The 19,328-nt window shown below is 37.0% G+C and overlaps 1 protein-coding gene across 1 annotated transcript; it reads left to right on the top strand.

Annotated features, from left to right (window-relative positions):
* Window positions 1-6,477: 6,477 nt before the first annotated feature.
* On the top strand, window positions 6,478-13,757 carry LOC145769074 (protein FAM200C-like). The gene is made up of 3 exons (XM_082580671.1): window positions 6,478-6,949; window positions 7,019-7,096; window positions 13,669-13,757. Exons 1-3 carry the CDS (start codon window positions 6,478-6,480, stop codon window positions 13,755-13,757), a joined length of 639 nt encoding a protein of 212 aa, XP_082436797.1.
* Window positions 13,758-19,328: the final 5,571 nt, after the last annotated feature.

Raw genomic sequence — 19,328 nt, 5'->3', positions numbered from 1 at the left:
CTTCTGAGCTTTTGCATCAAATATTGCATATGCGGTTTCCATAAAAGGCTTTCATTCAGAATCAGTCCCAGGAAACTGATACTTTGCACTATCTGAATTGGTTGATCGTTTATGCATAAGATTTGCTTACACTTAGTCGCACGTAAACTATTAAGTATCAAATACCGTGTATTTTGTTTTGTTTACATTGAGTGATAATTAATTTGCTATAAGCCATTTGACAACTTCTTGCATTTTTATATTGGCCGCCTCATGCAATTTATCCACACTCTTACCTGATATCACAACATTTGCGTCATTCACAAAAATGATAGTATCAATACAATTTAAACAATTTGGAAAGTCGTTTATATAAATTATGAATACTAGGGGGCCTAAGATAGAACCTTGAGTTACACCACACTTTGTCTCTAATGTAGTTGAAACACTACCAGAAAAATCTACTGTCTGAAAACAATTATTTAATTAGCTTCGAAACCACTGGAGGGGAGTTCCTCTGATACCATACCACAGTGACAAAGTTTTGCCAAAAGTATTTCATGATTTACTGTGTCAAAAGCCTTTGATAAATCTAGAAAGATGCCAAGGGTTACTTCTTTATTTTCCATTGCTTTATAGATCTTGTTTGTAGTAGCCTGGTTCGTGGAGTGGTTATGTCTAAAACCAAACTGCTGGTTGTGGAAGAAATTACGCTGATCGAGGAAATAGTATATTCTTGAGTAGGCTACCTGTACATGACTTTTTCTAAGATTTTTGAGAAGCAGGGCAGATGACTAACTGGTCAATAGTTACTGCAATTGCTTGGCTCTCCTTCTTTATAGATTGGCACTACCTTACCAATTTTAAATGATTTATAAATTCACCATGTACCAAAAATATGTGTTAGTATTTTTATTATGTTATCGGGGGTATGCCTTTAAATTTTGCCTGGAATGCCATCAGTACCACAACTTAATTTTGGTTTCAAAGATTTAATAAATCTGTAAATTTCTTCAAAACTTGCAAGTTTTAAAAATATTAATTTGGGTGATAAATTTGGAAGATACTTAAAAAAATGATCAGCAGAATGGGGAATTTTTTCTAGTAATTTCTTTGCCACAGAAGCAAAATATTCATTAAAGTGATTGCGTTTTTGTGTAACATTATTTATTTACTACCTGACCATTAATGTTAATGGAATACCGTAGTCATTTTTAGATTTTTCACTTTCAAGCAAACTATTTCTGACACTCCAGGTCTTTTTAAGACCAGTTTTGTGCTTATGCAGAAGGGTTTTGAAATAACTATGTTTTTTAAATTTCAATAATCTTTCATAACTATTTCTTTGCTTATTGTATGCTGCTTTTATTGTTAGGGTTGGTTTTCTAAGAATTTTTTTATATTCCAATTGTTTAGTTCGATGCATTTCTTTCAATTCGTTATCATACCATATGTTATGTTTCTTGTTTTTGTCATTAGCCTACTAGAAAACAAGTTTTGAAAAGAGTACCGTATTACACTTGTCAATAAATGTATCATATGCTTGGTTTACATTCATTTCATAATACCGTATTTGTATATCAAGTAATAGGCTATAGTTACTATTCTCTAAAACCTCTACAGCATGTTCCACCCAAAAAGGGGATCATCAGAATTCAGAAGGTCCTTATTCAAATAGAATTTTGTTAAAAAAAAAATTTTGATTTATACAAATAAATTTGAATAAATTAATATACTTTTATTTAAATAGATTCTATTTGAATAAGGACCTTCTGATGATTCTCTTTTCAGGGTGAAACAGGCTATAGAGGTTTTAGAGAATAGTCTTCTAGGAGATATCTAGATTGAATGACAGTGGTGGTTGTGAAGCGGCAGTGACTGCAAGAGTAAGGTTTGGTTGGGTGAAATTCAGAGAGTCGAGAGTTGTTATGTCGCAGTCGAGAGCCTGCATGTTCGACTCCAGCCACCCGCACTTGCTGTTATTTCTCTGGGCAAGAAACTTTACGATAATTGCCTCTACCCAGTGATCGATTTCGAGTAATGGGTAGTACCAAATTTAAGTCATAAGTAGAGTAGACAACCGGAAACAGGCATTGCCCGTCGGCTGCAGCGTGGGTCAGGTGTACGTCGGAAGGCGTACACCGATGCATAGCGCTCAAGTCCGCTTTCCCCCAATGTAGGATAAAGATATGAAAAACAAACAAACAATACTAGTTGTGTGAAATCTGCAATGCTGTACGGAAGTGAGACATGGTGCTTACGGGAAAACGAATTGGCGCTTTTATTAAGAAGAAGTGAGAGAGCGATGGTGAGAGCAATGTTTGGTGTGAAGCTGATGTAGAAAAGAAATACCGGTACCGAAGAACTTATGAACTTGCTTGGATTGAATGAGAATGTTGATAAGTTGGCGAAAGCGAATGGACTGAGGTGGTATGGGCATGTTTTGAGAAGAGCGCTGGAGTTACAAGTGGAAGGTCGTAGAAAACAAGGAAGACCGTGGAAAAGGCAAGTTGAGGAAGAAAGCAGCAAGGTGGGCTTGACAAGAGAGGACGCGTTAGGGTTGGACAGATCGATGTGGAGGCAGGGTGTGAAGGCGATTGCGGCACCTGGAGGTGAATCCGGCCACCCTCGGTAACTGGGACACCTCCGGATTAAAACTGGACTACTACCACAGCTACTACTATTTGTCCGCCCCGACAGCTCAGTTGGTTAGCGCGTCACTTCTGGAACGAAGAAGCTTCAAGATCAAGCGGCGCTGGTTCGACTCACGGGGAGTGCGCTTGAGCAACGTATGTTAAGGATTTCTCTCCATTCAGCGGCATCTAATGGATGGAATAATTCCCCAGCAACAAGACTTAAACAATCGGAAACTTCACTCTGTCAATCCTGGTGACCAGGCCTGCGTCAGTGATTCAAAGCCTCTACAAGTATGCGAAACTGCCAGGATTAAGCTCTGCAAGAAGCTTTCTCAGTCCGAGGAAAAAGATTCAATCAGTAACCAAGTTATAATTGATATAATTCGCTCTGCTTGGCATTGAGCACTTTTTGTAGTATTTAGAGTATGTATTGTTTCATTTAATATATGTTATCAACCTGCGGCCGTCGATGAATAATTATGCGGTCGTTAACACGTAATTTAATAACCACGTGTTGGCGGCCGTGCCCTGTTGTTGAAATAAAAAAATTATTTCATTAAAAAAATGAAATGTATTTTAAACATTATACAGGGATATCTAGAACCATTATGGATACCCTTGTGATTAATATATAATATTTCAAATTTTAGAGCTTGAAAAACATTTTCATCATAAGTTTTTGTAGGCTCTATTTTGTTAAAATCGTTTTGAGACAAAAATTTTTCCTTAACCCAATTTCATTGTAACTGTAGCCTACATTGCATTATGTCCTTGAAAAGAACAGGAGCAGAGGAGAAAAGGGTAGCCTACCGGTATTCGATTCCAAATGGGAGTTGGGTTATTTAATGATCGAGACGGCAGCGCATACTATGATGCGTCTAATATGCAGTCAAGTAGTTAAAACTGTTAAAAGGAGATAATGCAAAACAGCATTTTCGTTGTCAAGTAACACTATTACGCAAAATTGTAAGGCGAGTCAAGGAAAATCTGTGTAAAAAATTTGAAGAAAAGTGTGCGACAGGAGACGTCTTGCATGTCCACTTTCATTCAATCGAAAAATAATCGCTCCGAAGCTTCTTAATAGAGTCGCATATTATCTTGGTGTAGCGGGAAAGGCTTATTCGGATGGAGAGCTCGTTAAACGATGTCTCATAGAATAGACGTTGTCACGTTGTTAAGTGCATTCATCCTGGTAAGGAAACTGACTATTCTTCAATTGCTCTCTCGTGTAATACAATTCAACGTCAAAATGATATCGCCAAACAGTTTTAAGAACTCTGACTAGCGGTCGTGCTTTAGAGAATTAATCTGAATGTGGCCGGCAATAGCAAAAAGGTTGTGCACCCCTGTGTTAGAGATATCTAATTGTTGCAACTTTTCTGTGAACATAGGCTAGCAATATTTTTATCACATAAAATTCAATGTTCTTTTTGAAAACTATCCTGTTTAACACTTTAACTAATCCTAATTGTGAGCATTGTAATACTGGAAGATGGTCTGCAATACAGTCAGTGAGCACTACTGTTTTTGTTTGAGCATTGTAAACATTTGTCCAAATGTGGTCAATTATTGTGGCTGCTGAATTATATAAACTGGTTGGTGTGTTATTAGCCTACCTTACTTTTACTGGAAATAATCCCCGACTGCTAGAAAATCATTTTTTACAGTCTTAGACATTCAATTTTGTTGTAAATAACTAAAAACAATTGTAGGCTAATTGCTTTTTGCTCAATATCATCAAACCATGCAATTTTCTTTAGACAAGTAGCCTATTTGGGTAACGTCATTTCTCATAAAACCAAAAAGTCAGCACCATAGGTTACAACGCTCTCCGTTTCATGGCGTAAAAGAGCTGACCAATAAAAAAAATTGCTGGCTTTGTAACACGCAGCCCATTGCTTTACCATTTGTTTGGTTTGGCTTTGAATCTTTATCCTTGGACTGATAAAGGCTAAGCTTGATAGGTTATTCCTGGTAGTTTTGCATACTTTTAGAGGTTTTTGACGCAGGGCCGGTTACCGAGATTGACAGAGTGATGTTTCCGATTTTTCAGGGCGTCCTTACGAGACGCCCATGCTCATCTCGGAAAGACTCTTTTTAAGGTTTATTTTTTTTTCAGAAATGGCCCAGATAGCCAACCTTCTTGATGTCAAGTCTGACTTGTTCTTTCAACAAATTTCACAAAATTTCCAACTCCTTTTGTGAACAAAACTCGTCCAAGCCCAAAATGGTGCAGAACCGCCCTCTAACGCAAACTTCTGAAATTCTTTCTCTGGCTGCTGGCTACAAATTAATCACGTCACTAGTAGGCCTACTGTATTTCTAATCAACATAAATTACTCCAATTCCTGTGATTCGTAGGTGCGTGCAAAACTTGACTGCTAAGATAAAAAAATAGTCTCTTTAAAGTTATAGTCTCCAAGACTCTTTGACTGACAGTTGTTACGCGAAACAGCGAATATCCTCCTTCAGAGAGTCGCTCAGCTTAAGCACTGCAATTTGCTTTAAGTGAAGTCGTTCGTCAGAACATGAACCACTTTTCTTGTGTAATAGATTTTGCTTTCAATGAAGGAACATCCGAATGTGAATTACACACAAACCTTTGCCAAGACGTGATATGCTTTCACCACACCATGCGCGACCAAAACGTATGTCATCACCTGATATCGGTCACTAGAGCAATTAGCATAACGATTTTTTGAATACTTCTGCATGAGAAAAAGATTGTGCTCTTACAAACTCAAGCTCTGTTGTGCACTTAACCTATAGACCTGTAACCTAATTACAAGCAGTTTAATGACTGAATGGTCATTGTATTCTATCAGTGCTATTGGGTGGCACTAACGCAATCGGGCATAAATCAAGTTGAGCAAATATTTTTCATGGCAGAAGAAAAGATACCAAGAAAGTAAAAAAAGCTTAGTCTATTCGATTTTGGGATCTTTGAAACAAAGGCGTTGCAAGATATTTTGTTACGACGCAATCCTCTTAATTTTTCTTGGTTGAGTTTCAAAGTAAGTTTTTTTTAGTTTGAAATGGAGAAATTTCATTTCTTTGATTAGCCTAACTTGAAACAATAACAAAACGCACGTAAACTTGAGATAATACCGGATCGCCCAACCATAAACTTGGGTAACCATAAGTCATCTTCTTCGACGAATTGTATCAATGATTATATTAAGACTGAGGCTGTCGGTGTTCGATCCAAAGACAAACCTTTATCGATGCAAAACTTCATTTCGTTTAGACAAAAAAACTTTTTGTTTATATTCCATTTCTAATATTTTTGTTTTGAAATTTTCTGTTTTCTTGCAAACCTTTTTTGATAAAGCAAATTGTCGTTTCATTTCGACAAAAAATTGTTTTAAACAGACCCAATTACTGATATTTCACTATTTTTGGTATGACAAGATAATATTGTAGAAGTAGCACACTTGCTCTCCCGAGCCCTCCAAACTACGTCCTTGATGGTAGGCTGTTTGATTTTATGCCAGTGCTCTTCAACCGGTTATACTGTATACCCAAGTGCATAGCCTCCGAATTAGGAATGGGGCATCTACAACTGAGAAAGAGTATACGAAGCGTATACAGATTACTTCTGGGCTTTTAATATACTTTTTTATAAATTAAAACTATGAAAGTAGCCTAGCTTATGCTCGCATGTACTAGCGCAGCGGTTCTTAAACTGGGGGGCGCGCCCCCCTTGGGGGGCGCGAAAGGTTCACAAGGGGGGCGCGAGCGATGTCAAACTATGTGACTAAGTGGATTTATTACCAGGATAAAGCAAAAACGTCCCAATGCCATTGGATCTCACTGCGTGATTCACCGTGAGGCTCTGGCCTCCAGGACTCTACCAGCTGCAATGAAAGATAAGCTTACAGTAATCATACGAGCCGTCAACTTCGTCAAAACCAGTGCCTTCAATACGAGACTGTTTACCAAGCTGTGCAAGGATATGGATTCGAACCATAAGACTCTCCTCTTCCTTACATCTGTTCGTTGGTTATCGAAAGGTAATCAGTTAGCCCGCGTGTATGAAATGAGAGATGAACTGATGCTGTTTTTGGAAGCTCATGGGAAGCAAGATCTCTTTCTGCCATTTTCATCAGAGAAGTTTCAGCTGGAGTTGGCATACCTCGTGGACATTTTCGAGGCCCTCAATAACTTAAATTTGCTCTTGCAGGGCAGAAATACTAACCGGATTAATAGCTATGATTCCATTCGAGCATTTGTGGCAAAGCTGGGGTTGTGGCACCGCCGAATACACATAGGAAATGCAGCTTCATTTCCCAACCTAGATACTGCACTTGACAAAAAGCAACTTGAACTGGAAGGTGAGCTTAAGGCTGAAGTGGAGGCTCACCTTCAGCTTTTGAAACAAGAATTCGAACGCTATTTCCCAGACTTGGGTGACACCGACCTTCCAGAATGGAAGATGACAAGAAATCCCTTTCGTGCTAACGAGGACATTCTTCCTGACGGTTTGCAAGAGGAATTTTTGGAAATAAAGTGTAACTCCACTGCAAAAGACGATTATGAAGCAATGCCACTAACTGATTTTGGGTTAAATATTTGCACATATACAAGGGAGTGGGTAGCGTGGCGATACGCACACTTCTTCCGTTTTCGTCCACTTATCTGTGCGAAAGTGGCTTTTTTACAATTTTGAACATAAAAATAAAACATCGAAACAAACTTAAGTATTGATTGTGAAGCCGATCTGAAGTGTGCATTATCAGCTACAAAGCCTCGAATTAAACTTTTGGTTTCCGAAAAACAATTACATCCCTCACATTGATGAAAGCTAAATATAAATTCCTGTAGTCATTACACTTTAATGTTTGCTAATTTTGTAGTTTGGTGGGGCGCAAGTTTGGATGGCACGTCAAAGGGGGGCGCGGCTCAAAAAGTTTAAGAACCCCTGTACTAGCGGATCCAAGGAAAGCACTTGGTCTCATGCACCCCAAAAAATAAAAAACGACGCAACTTTTTGCCGTTTTTGCACAATTTTTTCACTCACTTAATCCTAAATCATCAGCCTAACCAGTTGCACGAGGCCCATGCGCCGTGAGAAGAGTGTGCCCCTCAACAACTGAGAGAATACTTAACAATTTTTTACAACTCAACGAGCCACCTCCTGCTAGTTTTCATTTCAGTAATTTTTTTCCAAGCACAATTGAAAATTTGCATTTATGAGATATACAAAGTTTTTGAAAAATTATTCAAGGTATGCCACCAGAAAAATGGCTGACTGTTCTATATGCTATCATATTAAATTAATATAAATGCGTCACTGAGAGCGATTCGTCGTAGGCTGTGTGCTATGTAACTTGAACATTTGTTTGCATGAAGCTACAAATTTATATTTACAATGTTATGTTCCATTTGATCGGAAGCTTTAGCTAATTCATTCTTGATCAAAACATCACGCAATGTTTTTTGAAAAAAGATACACATTTTGCAATAGCCTATGCCTATCGTTGTAAGAGAAGATGCAAGAGATGTTGCATCCAAAATATTGTCTGTTTCACTATTAAGAGATAAATAAACATTTCCACTGAAAGAACATTTAAAAAACAGTCCACAATTTTGCCTGCTATATTGCTAAGAGTAATTAGTAAAAATCCTCAGGTAAATATCCCTCAGAAAAAATCCACCCTAGAAAATCTAATTTTTGGGTGGTATTTGTCAAGGGGATATTTTCTAGTGAAGATATTTATCTACCTATTTATCATTCATTGATAAATAAGACAATCGAAAGTAACAGCAAGTTCAGTTGGTAAGCCGGCTACACCGGCCACGAAAACAAAGTAACTCTCCATCATCGCACTTCAACATAACTACTCGATTTCGTGACCGCATCAACTCGGTCAATTGATTTTGATTGCAAAAAGCAATTATTTATTATTTCCTGAACAGCTGGGTAGATGGTGTTAGACTAATCAATCAATTGCCAACTGATAAAGAAAAATACGTAGCCTACTTATTGATTTTGTATCAGCGTGGTATCTTTTTTTTAATTACCTAGCAATTGCTTCCACAAACAATCGGAAATATAATCAGAAAATGAACTTTGTTGCCCATAGAATACAGACCGGGTTAAAAATAGGTAAAATCATTCATTAATTGCCTTATGTTACATTTGACTCTTGGTCTTACTGCCGAGTTACAGTATAAGAAATAGATTTGGTATAAACTACGTATTATAACGTAAAATCAACGCTTGTTTTATCCATGTCTACCTCTAAGCGAATCGACGACTGGGATTTGCTTATTCAATCAAAGAGGATATTTTTGGGAGGCGTCTGTACACCAGAGGTTTAAAAATCTATTTATGAACTCGAGTATATATTAGGTTACCGGCGTGAAAAATGTTACGGTTTAACTTTCTCTTTGAGCGACTTTTAAGCGTTTGCTTCATAGCCTAGTCTACCCTTGTTGCCAAGAGGTGAAATTTAAAGTTAGTCTACACATACTACACAGAAACAAGAAGCAACCGTAAGTGTGGTAAGCGACTGTTTAAGGAAGTCACCTGAAGACATTCGTCAGCTCATCGAAAATATTATGATCAGCCTACATCAAGAACAGCTGACAGTAGCCCATTGCAATATGTGTGAATTAATAAAGTAAGTCGGCTATCTGTCGAGAGGAGCATGATCCACCGAATTTCAAACAACAGACTAGTTGTTGTTAAGGTTTTTGTTTGCAAACTACAGAATTCGGCTCAAAACTATTAAGAACAATTTTTATTTTACTTTTGTTGTGACAGATAACAAAAATATAAGATCAGTACATGTACATTGTAGGCTACAGCCTAGTGACTTCGCATACGTGGTAAAATACTGCCTACCGTGAAAAGCAAAGTAGCAGCAGATGAGATGCAGCGGTGATATTGATAAGAGTCCGACCTTCAAAGCGTCGGTGAGACGTCATCACCAATTAGTTGACTATAGGCTACCTGTAAGTTGTACTTTCAATCTTGATTGCTGAGTAGCATAATCAACCGTACGTCTGAAAAGTATGGTTGCATACTACCGAAAGGCTACTAGAGCTATTCGAATCGGACATCGTTTGGTTGAAACGAAGTTCGTTTAGAAGCGAAATCGAGTGAATTTTGTGTGGACACATAAAAAAATATTTAGAAAATGCAGAAATTTTAAAATTAGCTTGAAAATCTTAAACGTAAACGCTTGAAAGCAACTCATTCGGTGAATTGACAAATCGTGTGAAAAAGGCACGTCCACAAGTGTTCTTAATGTTTTTTTGACGAAAAGCATGCAAGAAACATCGCTGCTAGATGTAGCCTACTTGCGGTAGACTACCTGGCACATCACAAATAAATCAGTAACGAGACACCATAATTCAAAAATTGCTACTTCAGTGACCAAAATAGTTCACACATGGTCACCTGGAGATGCGGCCTGATATGTCATATTTTGCAGATTTTGATTACAGCTACTGCTAGTGTTTGACTGACATTTTCTGAGATTATTTTACTTTTTACTGTCTCCTAATGATATAAAAGCTTTTTGTTACCTTGGGGAAGCAATAGCAAATGAGATAAAGATAAAGTAGGCTACGTAGAAAAACTCTGAATCAGACTGTTATTGAAAAATTAACAGTCTGACTAAAATCTTCGAAATCAAATTTTCTTTGCTTTTCAGCTTGTAAAGATGTTAAAACCTATTGTGTCATCTGGAGAAAACAGTAAAGAAAGTGAAATAATATAATTTTTAGAAAATTTTATTTAAACATTCGCTCAAAGTTAGAAAAATCTGAAAATTTCTGCAAAATGTGACAAATCAGACCGTAGCCATAGTTCACAATAAAATAAAGCAGGTCAACAAAACTTGTCTTAGAAGATACTTGCAACATAACTAAGATTGTATTTATATATGGTTGGTTGGTTTTGAATCTTCATCCTCAGACTAACAAAATCTTGACAGGTTATTCCTGGTAGTTTCACAAACTTTTAGACTGTTAGAGGCTTTTGACGCAGGGCCGGTTACCGAGATTGGCAGAGTGAAGTTTCCGATTGTCGAAGTGTTGTTGCCGGAGAGTTATTTCATCCATAAGGTGCCACTGATTGGAGAGCAGTCCTTAACGTGCGTTTCTCAAGCGCACACCCCGAGAGTCGAACCAGCGCCGCTTGAAACTTCTTTGTTCACGTAATCACGCGCCAATCAACTGAGCTTGTTTAACTTGCCTGTTTAACTTGCTTGTTTAGCTTCCCGCAATAGAAAACTTGGAAAAATACTGCAGAAACGATGTTAACGCTTTTGTGTGCAACGAAATCGCTTCAAATGTAATCAACAGATTCGTCTGCCCAAGAAAAAATCAATAGGCTACGTACGGTTGAAAAGATGAAGCATTCTAGCCTATCACTGTTTATAAATTATAACCTAAGAGCTGACAAAGAGTAAAAGCTTAAGTTTTTCAGATAATGAATAGCTTACGTGGTAAGCTAGTTTTTATAAATGCAGTACTATTACACTTAGGCTACTCAACAGTGGTATTGCGCAACAAATAGGCGTTTGCTTTCCAATTATGCGGTCTTGGTTCGACATTCGACTTTAGCTGGTTGTTGAAAAACGTTTTTACCTTTAAACATAGCAGTGACGTTCGGTGGCTTAAACCGTTGGGAAAGCAACTTGGAAATATGGTGCAGCAAGATAGTAGGCACGAAGGGCGTAACCGTCGGGCGAATCCCGATTCCCGAAGGCGTGTTGCCAAAGGCAACACTTCCAACGGGGGGTCTGGGGGGCTCTCCCAGAAATTTTTGAAAAACACTTCCAATTTGGTGCGCTCTGAGAGCATTTTCAAAACAAATCAAAAATAAAAATCTGTCAAATTGTGCTTCGCCTATGTCGTGATCATACGTCCATTTAATGTTTAGAAGTCATGAACAATCTTAATTTTGACGTTGCAGCACCAAAATCCAGTGTTAGACATGGAATAATAGTTGTCTAAATGTTTAATTCGTCATGAATGTTCATTCTCAGATATTCAGTTAGGCCTACACTACAAAAACAAACACTTAGGCCTTAACATTACAACCGCAAGCAATTTGTACAAAAAGCTGGATAAGTTTGCCTCCTGCGTATAGAAGCTTAACAAACTAAATATTGCACCCGCACCTGAACGTTCATTGGCGAAGTAACGTTATATCAACGCTGTAAAAAGGGCAAAGGCATGACTATGAAAGCTAGTAGGCTAAAGTACATGGCGAGGAGACATCAAAAAACAGCAACAAGCTTTTCGCCTTTATGATGCTGTGCTGTGTACCGTGACGAGAGACCGTTCTGTGCGTGTGACGAGATAGTCTAGCCATTGTACGCATTGACGTCACTGGGAAAGCAACTCTAATCATAACACATCTGATTGGCTAAGCAGCTGGTAACGTTTTGCAAAACGAGTGAGGATTAGATAAAACGAAGGCGTTTTTTGACGTTTTTGAGCGTGGGGAAAGCAACTTTGATAGTTGATTTCCCTGGAGCCTCAGTGATTGTTTCTGACAGGAACGTTTGCGTTAATTGGCATTTATAGGCAAGACATGCGGTTTGGTGAGGACTTAGACTACTCACAAGCTTTACGAGTAATTCTAGTCACGAACACAGTAATTTTCAAGTTAAAATAGACGTGATAAAAATAATAAGAAGTTAAACCTAGAATTCAGTCATTATATTTTGCATAGTTTTCGCTCAGGTAAGCACTGCTTTCCTTGCTTTCCCTCACCGATCGTCACTGAAACATAGTGTAATAAATTGGGTGAATGTAGTTGCTGAAAGAAAGGAGGTCTAGAAAAAGGAACTGCTGGCCACCTTACACTCTCGTTAGTGCCGAAGACTTATGAGAATACTTTTAAACTTTAATCTCTGCGTTTAGTCAAAGTTTTGCCCAATTTTGTCGAATTTCCACGACGAGGCAGTGATCATTGATCAAGCTTTAAGTTAAAGTAAAAACTACAATAATATACTTAGGCTACCTAATGTTTGGCAGAAAGTATCACATCAGAGCCTAAGCTGTTTCATTGCTGTTGTTAAAAGATGGTATTGTAAAATTATGTTTTTGTTCTCTAACCAGGGCCAAAATTGTAGGAAACGTTTCTTTTGAGATGTTGATTTTTTTATTATCCATGTATAGGGTAGGCCTACATCGGTGTGACAGAAAACTTTCTTTTTTTATTTTTCATCCGTTTCAAGATGTAGGCCTAGCCCATGATGTTAATCACTAAGTTCTCTTGAGCTAACAATGGTGTTGTAGGCTATAATTGCATTCATACAACCATTTTAAAGCACGACAACAAAGAAAGTAAAAGCCCACAAAAAAGTGCAAAGTTTACTGGCCATATAGGCTACGACTGCCTTTTGATGTTAAAATGGCTAGTTTGGTCATTTATATCAAGTTTCGTAATCTTGACTAGAAAATAGAAGATAACTCAGAGTATTGTCAACATTATACAATTACTTTATACTACAGAGTAGCTTATCGTTTATAGCAGAATCATTTAGGCTACAGGGATCACCAACTGGCGGTCCATGGGGCGCATGCGACCCGTATCGCTGTTATGTGGGGCCCGCAGAAAGCATCAATATACTGTACAAGTGCAACAAAAATACCAATTCATGTTTTGAGAGTGTTCGTCACGACTTTCAATGCAAACATTGATGTTTATTGCAAAAACATTTAACAACAAAATTCTGGACCAAGTGTTTATTAGTTTTAAGCTACAACTGAGATTATTTTGCATGTCTATACAAAACTTAAACATTTCAATAAGAGATACAGTACGTACTTGAACTTTTCTGTGAGCTTGGGATTGCTTTTAAACTTGTAAATGTCAAGTCAAGTCAATTTATTTTGTTTTAACAGCGCCATATATTAACAAACAAGCAGAGTAAATGTATTTGTCAAAACAATGCATTGTACAACTGTTGGTTAGATTATGGCGCAATCAGGATAGTAGCAAAAGACCATAAGCAGTCATCTAGGATCTCTAGGCCATTTTAGCAGTTATCTGTGTCATGTGAACATTAGTGTGCGTTTCACCCAGAGATCTTACCTAATGAATCCCTGGTTTCAGCAATGGCCAATGCCCTATCGCATGGTTACTCAACTAATGTTAACAAAGGTCCGGTTTGACGAGTTGAATGTTTTTAGCGGCCCGGTAAATAAATTATTTCAAACACAACCACGAAAGTTAAACTGTCATTGCCAGTACCGAACCATTTTTTTAGGTAAAATGTATCTCGACTTGAATTTGTGACAAAGTGTTCAGGAGTCTTGATGGCTTAGCTGCTAAAATAATCACAGAAAATTTTTTCTTTCCAGTAGAAATATATTTAAAAACGTTGTTTTTTCAGAAGCCCGAGGTCCACCATCAACACCCAGAAGGTCCGGATTCGGACCGCGGTCCGCTAGTTGAGTAGCCCTGCCCTATTGTGTTTCATGAATAACGACAAAACGGTTTTTCAGTGTTTCGACAAAGTTTTGTTTCATGGGGTAGCTCCTAGTTTCTTTCTTTTTGTTTCTATTATTGGAGTTTATTTTTGCTAATCACTGGTCTATTGTTGCTTGCATTGCTATGTGTTACAATTTCCTTGTTTACTGAAATTGTTAATTGAAAGATAATATTTGTGGATTCTTTTTAAATAGATGAGCTACTGGATCGATCAAATATGTGTAAACAAGATTTGGAGAAAACGACTCAGAATCAGATAGCCTACAAAGAAAATGAATAAAAATTGATTTATGAGGCCAACAGGAGTCAAGTGGAAGTAGAGTTGATTCAATGAGTGTTTGAAGAAGTCATAGGCTATAAATAAATTTTGTGCTTGAAAGTAGTCTTTCTTATTAAGCAAGGCCTTTTGTTCAATTTTTCATTTTTTCTCCTGTCTCCGTTTTCGCTAATATCCAAAATTTAAAAAAATGCGCGGGGACCGGTTCATTAAAAAAATACCCATTTGTAAAGCAAAGACAGAACACAACTCTTGCTTGATAATAACCATTCTGATGAAATCACTATTCTCGTTATAAATGCGCAAAACAAGTGTTCTTGTTCACTAGACATTGATAGAAGTTAAAAGTGTTGTTACAGGAGCTTGGTCTGGCAGTAGCGCAGTTCAATCAATTAATTATTTTTGTTATTGCGGTAGCCTATGTTAAAGATAAACATTAACAGCATGTAGAGCTAGATACTGGGTACGAAATGCGTTCTTTTCTAACATAAGAGCCAACCTATCTGAAATTTTGTTATTGCTACTAGCCACAGCTTTTCTAAGTGCCAAAGTAGCCCCATCAAAAAAAATTGACTAAGCTATCACTAGGCTACAATAGACAGTGAAATGCAGTGCCAGTGCTGTCTAAGTTTTTACTAATTTGTTTGTAGGCCTACAGTTGCTGGTCATAAAACACTTCTCAATCTTTTAGTAGAAAAATATTCAGAGCATTAATTTCGAGATGAGTAATCTCATCATGTTGGATATCGCTACGCTGTGATAGTTCTAAAATAAAAGGATATGAATTGTTTCATGACACAATCATGCAAAGGCATGCGCGATGCACGCGTACGCTGTGAAATTTCTTTTTGAGTTGGTCAGTTAGCACGAAAGAACATCCTAGTAGGCCTACCGCGTTTTACTTAGAACAATCTGAACAGCATTGTAGATTTTGCAAATGGGCTGCGTGACACGTTAGTGAAATGACTAGTGAAAAGGTATCATGAACAAATTCAAGGACGATAGCATCATTTATGGAAGAAATGTTGGTCTACTGGCAGGAACTTTTCTTTGTGCCATACGCTGTGTATGTTATTTGTATTAGGCTACTTACTCTGTAGAGTTATGGAATGGATCTGTGAGTAACAAAACATGTAAGCACTGTATTGTTAATTTGGCAGCCAAAACAAAATCATGGGCCAAAAACGATTACGAATTTGATGAACTAGCCTACCATGCCAACCATTGCCATCATTAATTACTGTAGTAAGCAGAAGTTCTTATGAGGAAGTACATGGATTTCATGCTATGGCTGAGGTTATGGTTGCAAATTTAAATTGCAACCATGGTTGATGTATGCGCAGTAACGTTGATAAAGGATTTAGGATGTAACCTACTTCCAGACCCAGGCGGAGATAATTTTATGGAGCTGATGTTTATCTTAGAGGCCCGAAAACTAGAAAAAAACACCACCCCAGACAGCCAAATCTGTTATTTTTACATTGATTCTAAGGCCGCAGACGTTATGAAAAAAAATATGACAAAATAACTAGGCTAACTAAGAATACTGCCATGACAAAATAATCATTTAGCCCAATGAGAGCCGAGCTATGTTTCTTTTTGGACTCGCAAATTATCACACTTTGTGTTTGACTAACCGTGCTGTATACTGTGATGTTTCTATGTTTTAGCTTAAGTGTTTCAAGACAAGGTTGAATTAACAATAAGTTAGCTGTTACAAGAGCACCAATTGCTAATGAGCCGGTACTTTTGGGGCCCATCAGTCTTTTGCGTTAAACTTGTTTTACATTACATTACATTAATATATTACATTTGTTTCAGCAATATTAGAAGAACATTTTTCTGCATTTGACAAAGGCAGTGCAAAAGTTCTCAATGCATTTTTTTTTATTAGATTGCTGTGACTGGCAATATTTGTTATGTCAGCAGATCGCCTTTTAGTTTCACTTTCAAAAACAAACTATATTCAAACTTTTTACAAAATGTCGTAATTTTCACTATGCCAATTTCTGAAAAAACATGGTTAGCCTAACTATCGCTTCTTAAAAACGAATTCGGGGCTAAATGTAGACTATGACCTGGTTGTGCCTGATAGATTGATGGTCGTATTTCGTGTCTGTTACCCGTATTTATAGAATCAAATCATAACCTGTGGTTACAATGTAACTTCCTGACTGTGTCGTTCCTGAAATACATCATCATCAGTTGATTTTCTCATTTTCAAAGACTGACCAGAGAGGCATGCTTGAATGACGTAGACTTTATCTTTCGTCACTTCCATGCAGCAGAGATTGGAAGCCAATTTGAAAGTGCAGTAAACTGTTTTTCTTGTCAAATCATGTCTCTTAAGGCAGTTGCCCAATGCCCATATTTCAAAATAATTATAATTTCATAACCAAACTTTCAAAAAGGTTAGGCTATACAGAATAGCCTAATTTTGTGGTATCACAAAAACATGTTTAGCCGACCGTTCGTGTAAAGTCTCTATAAAGTAAATTTTTTGTGTTGTTTTGAATTATTTGTTTTAATTTATACTTGAAAAGCTTGAGCAATGAGCAACGGTTCAGAATCGACGGATGTCGACAATAACAAAGACACAGCCTTGTTGTCTATGATTATTCCATTTTAATGAGTTGACTTGATCGTAATTGTAGAGACGAATCGCGCTCGATTTTCTTTACCAACACATAAAGCAACAGTTGCTTTTGCAACGGAAACACATCAAAACCAAGATTCAGCGTCAATCATAAATCGCATCGCATATCGATTGCTGTTTAGGATTAGCCTACAGGTTGTTTTGTATTTAAAGTGTTGTGACCGTGCCATGTTTTAAACTGATTATCCTGTTTCGGTATCAAGCACGTCAAAACGTTCGTGTTTTGTTGCTGCTGACTTTTATAGACCTCTGCTATGTTTAGCATATATTATTTTTCGTATTTGGTGGTTAGAAATAAAAAAAAACAATATGAATTGAACTGTACAAACACAATGCCAAGTGTGCATGTATCAGGCTACTTGATACTTTAATAATTTGTTTGAATAAGCATTATTTCACTTTTTTCATTCTTTTTGTTTAAAAAATGGTTCAGGTTTAATCTTAGACATGATTAACAACAAGGTAATCTGGTTAAATAACCTATAGCCCATCAGGGGTGGCCAACACGTCGATCACAATCGATGAGAAGTTGGCCACTCCGGGCCTACATTATCTAAACATTACAAAACTAAAAACAGAATACTGTAGAATCGAAGGTTTTCGACGCCGATCTCTGCTTGCGTGGAGAGAAATAGGCCTAACCAACTACATATGAAGAAAACAATAATAGGCTAACAACTAATGAAATTTATAAATTTGTATTCAATAGAGCATCAGATTATAGTTTTTGAGTTATAATGGAAAACGTAACTGTTTGCAGCAATGAAAAGATATGGGAAAAGCTGTTATTTCTTCCCTTGCCCATTGTATCTTTTTGCATAAATGTCTTGCTGTTCCTTGCAACAACTATAAACCGTAAAAAGCTGGAGCGTCAAAACTATATTTATGTCTGTGTGATCAGCATCGTACTCAGCAATGTGGTTTTTATCATCATCCACACATGGGTGTCACTTGATAACTATTTTAGCGTACATTATATGCACGGAAAAGATGAAAAGGTGAGATATTCGTATCTTTAATTTTTAAGACGAATTAGTTTGAATGTGTCAACTTATGGACTAGGCCTAGTTTCCAGCGTAGGGTTTGTCCTATATCTATTCCAAAACAACAAAACATCTTTAAAAAATCGTAGACTTATATTAAGCTACATAGAATTTCTATTACGATTTTAAACTTATCCCAAGCTAATGATATTAAAAACAATTAAGACAATTTTTGTTTAACGAGATGGTTTCAATCAACTTGTACCCACTATTAGCCTATTTTGTAATGTAAAATACAAGCAAATCTGTGATTGGTCTGAGTGACCTTGTATGCTTTAACTTTATGAAATACAGCCTGTTGTGGAACTTGTAGGTTTTGTGTCAGAAGGATACTCAAATCATGTTTAATCATTTGTTTTTAATCTGACATCCAACCTGTTATGAAAATTTTATATCGTTAATTTGTTTGATACAGCCTAAGTTTGAAATGCCCTTTTTTGGTTCATTTTAAATATATCAAGATGATGAAGTTAAGCATAGCCTACAAAGATTGATAATCTTAAAAATGATATAGGTCTAACCTACTATAAATGCAACTGGTAGTATCGAACTGGGATGTCAGTGATATTGATATTTGATGCATGTGGACCATGACGTGATGTGGACATATAGGCAGGGCTATCATATCATACGCCTTTATTTCTAAGATTTTTAAATTGAAGAACTCTGTCTTAGTAAGTAATTCTGTCCTTAGTTCTAAAAAATGTTCTTATTTCATCTTACTTTTAGCAATAGGCCTACGGTTAGTATTGCAAATGACAGTTTTTTTTGTAATGCATAAATGTCGTTTTGATGATATTAATTATATGGGTGGCTGGTTTGAAGTAGGCTAATCTCTATTGTTGACGTAAAGCTATCTTTGTTGATGTCATGATAGTACAGTTAAATCTATGCTGCAACCTACAAGTCAAAGCAAACTTAGACTGCAACTGCCGTGAGATGCACAGAATAATCTTTAAGAACAAGAAATTACTGGAAAATATTGTTTCTGGTACAAAATATGATGATGAATGACTTGATATAGGGTGCTGGCGTTTAAACGGAAAAATGTCGTTTTTGTCCTCTTTATTTTTGAGTGCAAGTCAATGGTCGCCCTTTGTATTGGCTATGCAATCTGTATGACCTCTTTTGGGCTAGAAACTTTCATTGCTTCATGAGTAAAAATAAAGCTGTGATTCAAAGTTTTAAAAGAAATTTTCAAGGAAATTGCGCTTAGCTTGAAAGAAACAGGAACGAATCTTTTGACTCATTTATGGGCTACCGTCGCCAAATGTTT

Source organism: Aplidium turbinatum, chromosome 4 (genome assembly GCF_918807975.1).
Source record: "Aplidium turbinatum chromosome 4, kaAplTurb1.1, whole genome shotgun sequence".
Lineage (NCBI taxonomy): Eukaryota > Metazoa > Chordata > Ascidiacea > Aplousobranchia > Polyclinidae > Aplidium > Aplidium turbinatum.
This window is presented reverse-complemented; position numbering and strand designations above follow the sequence as displayed.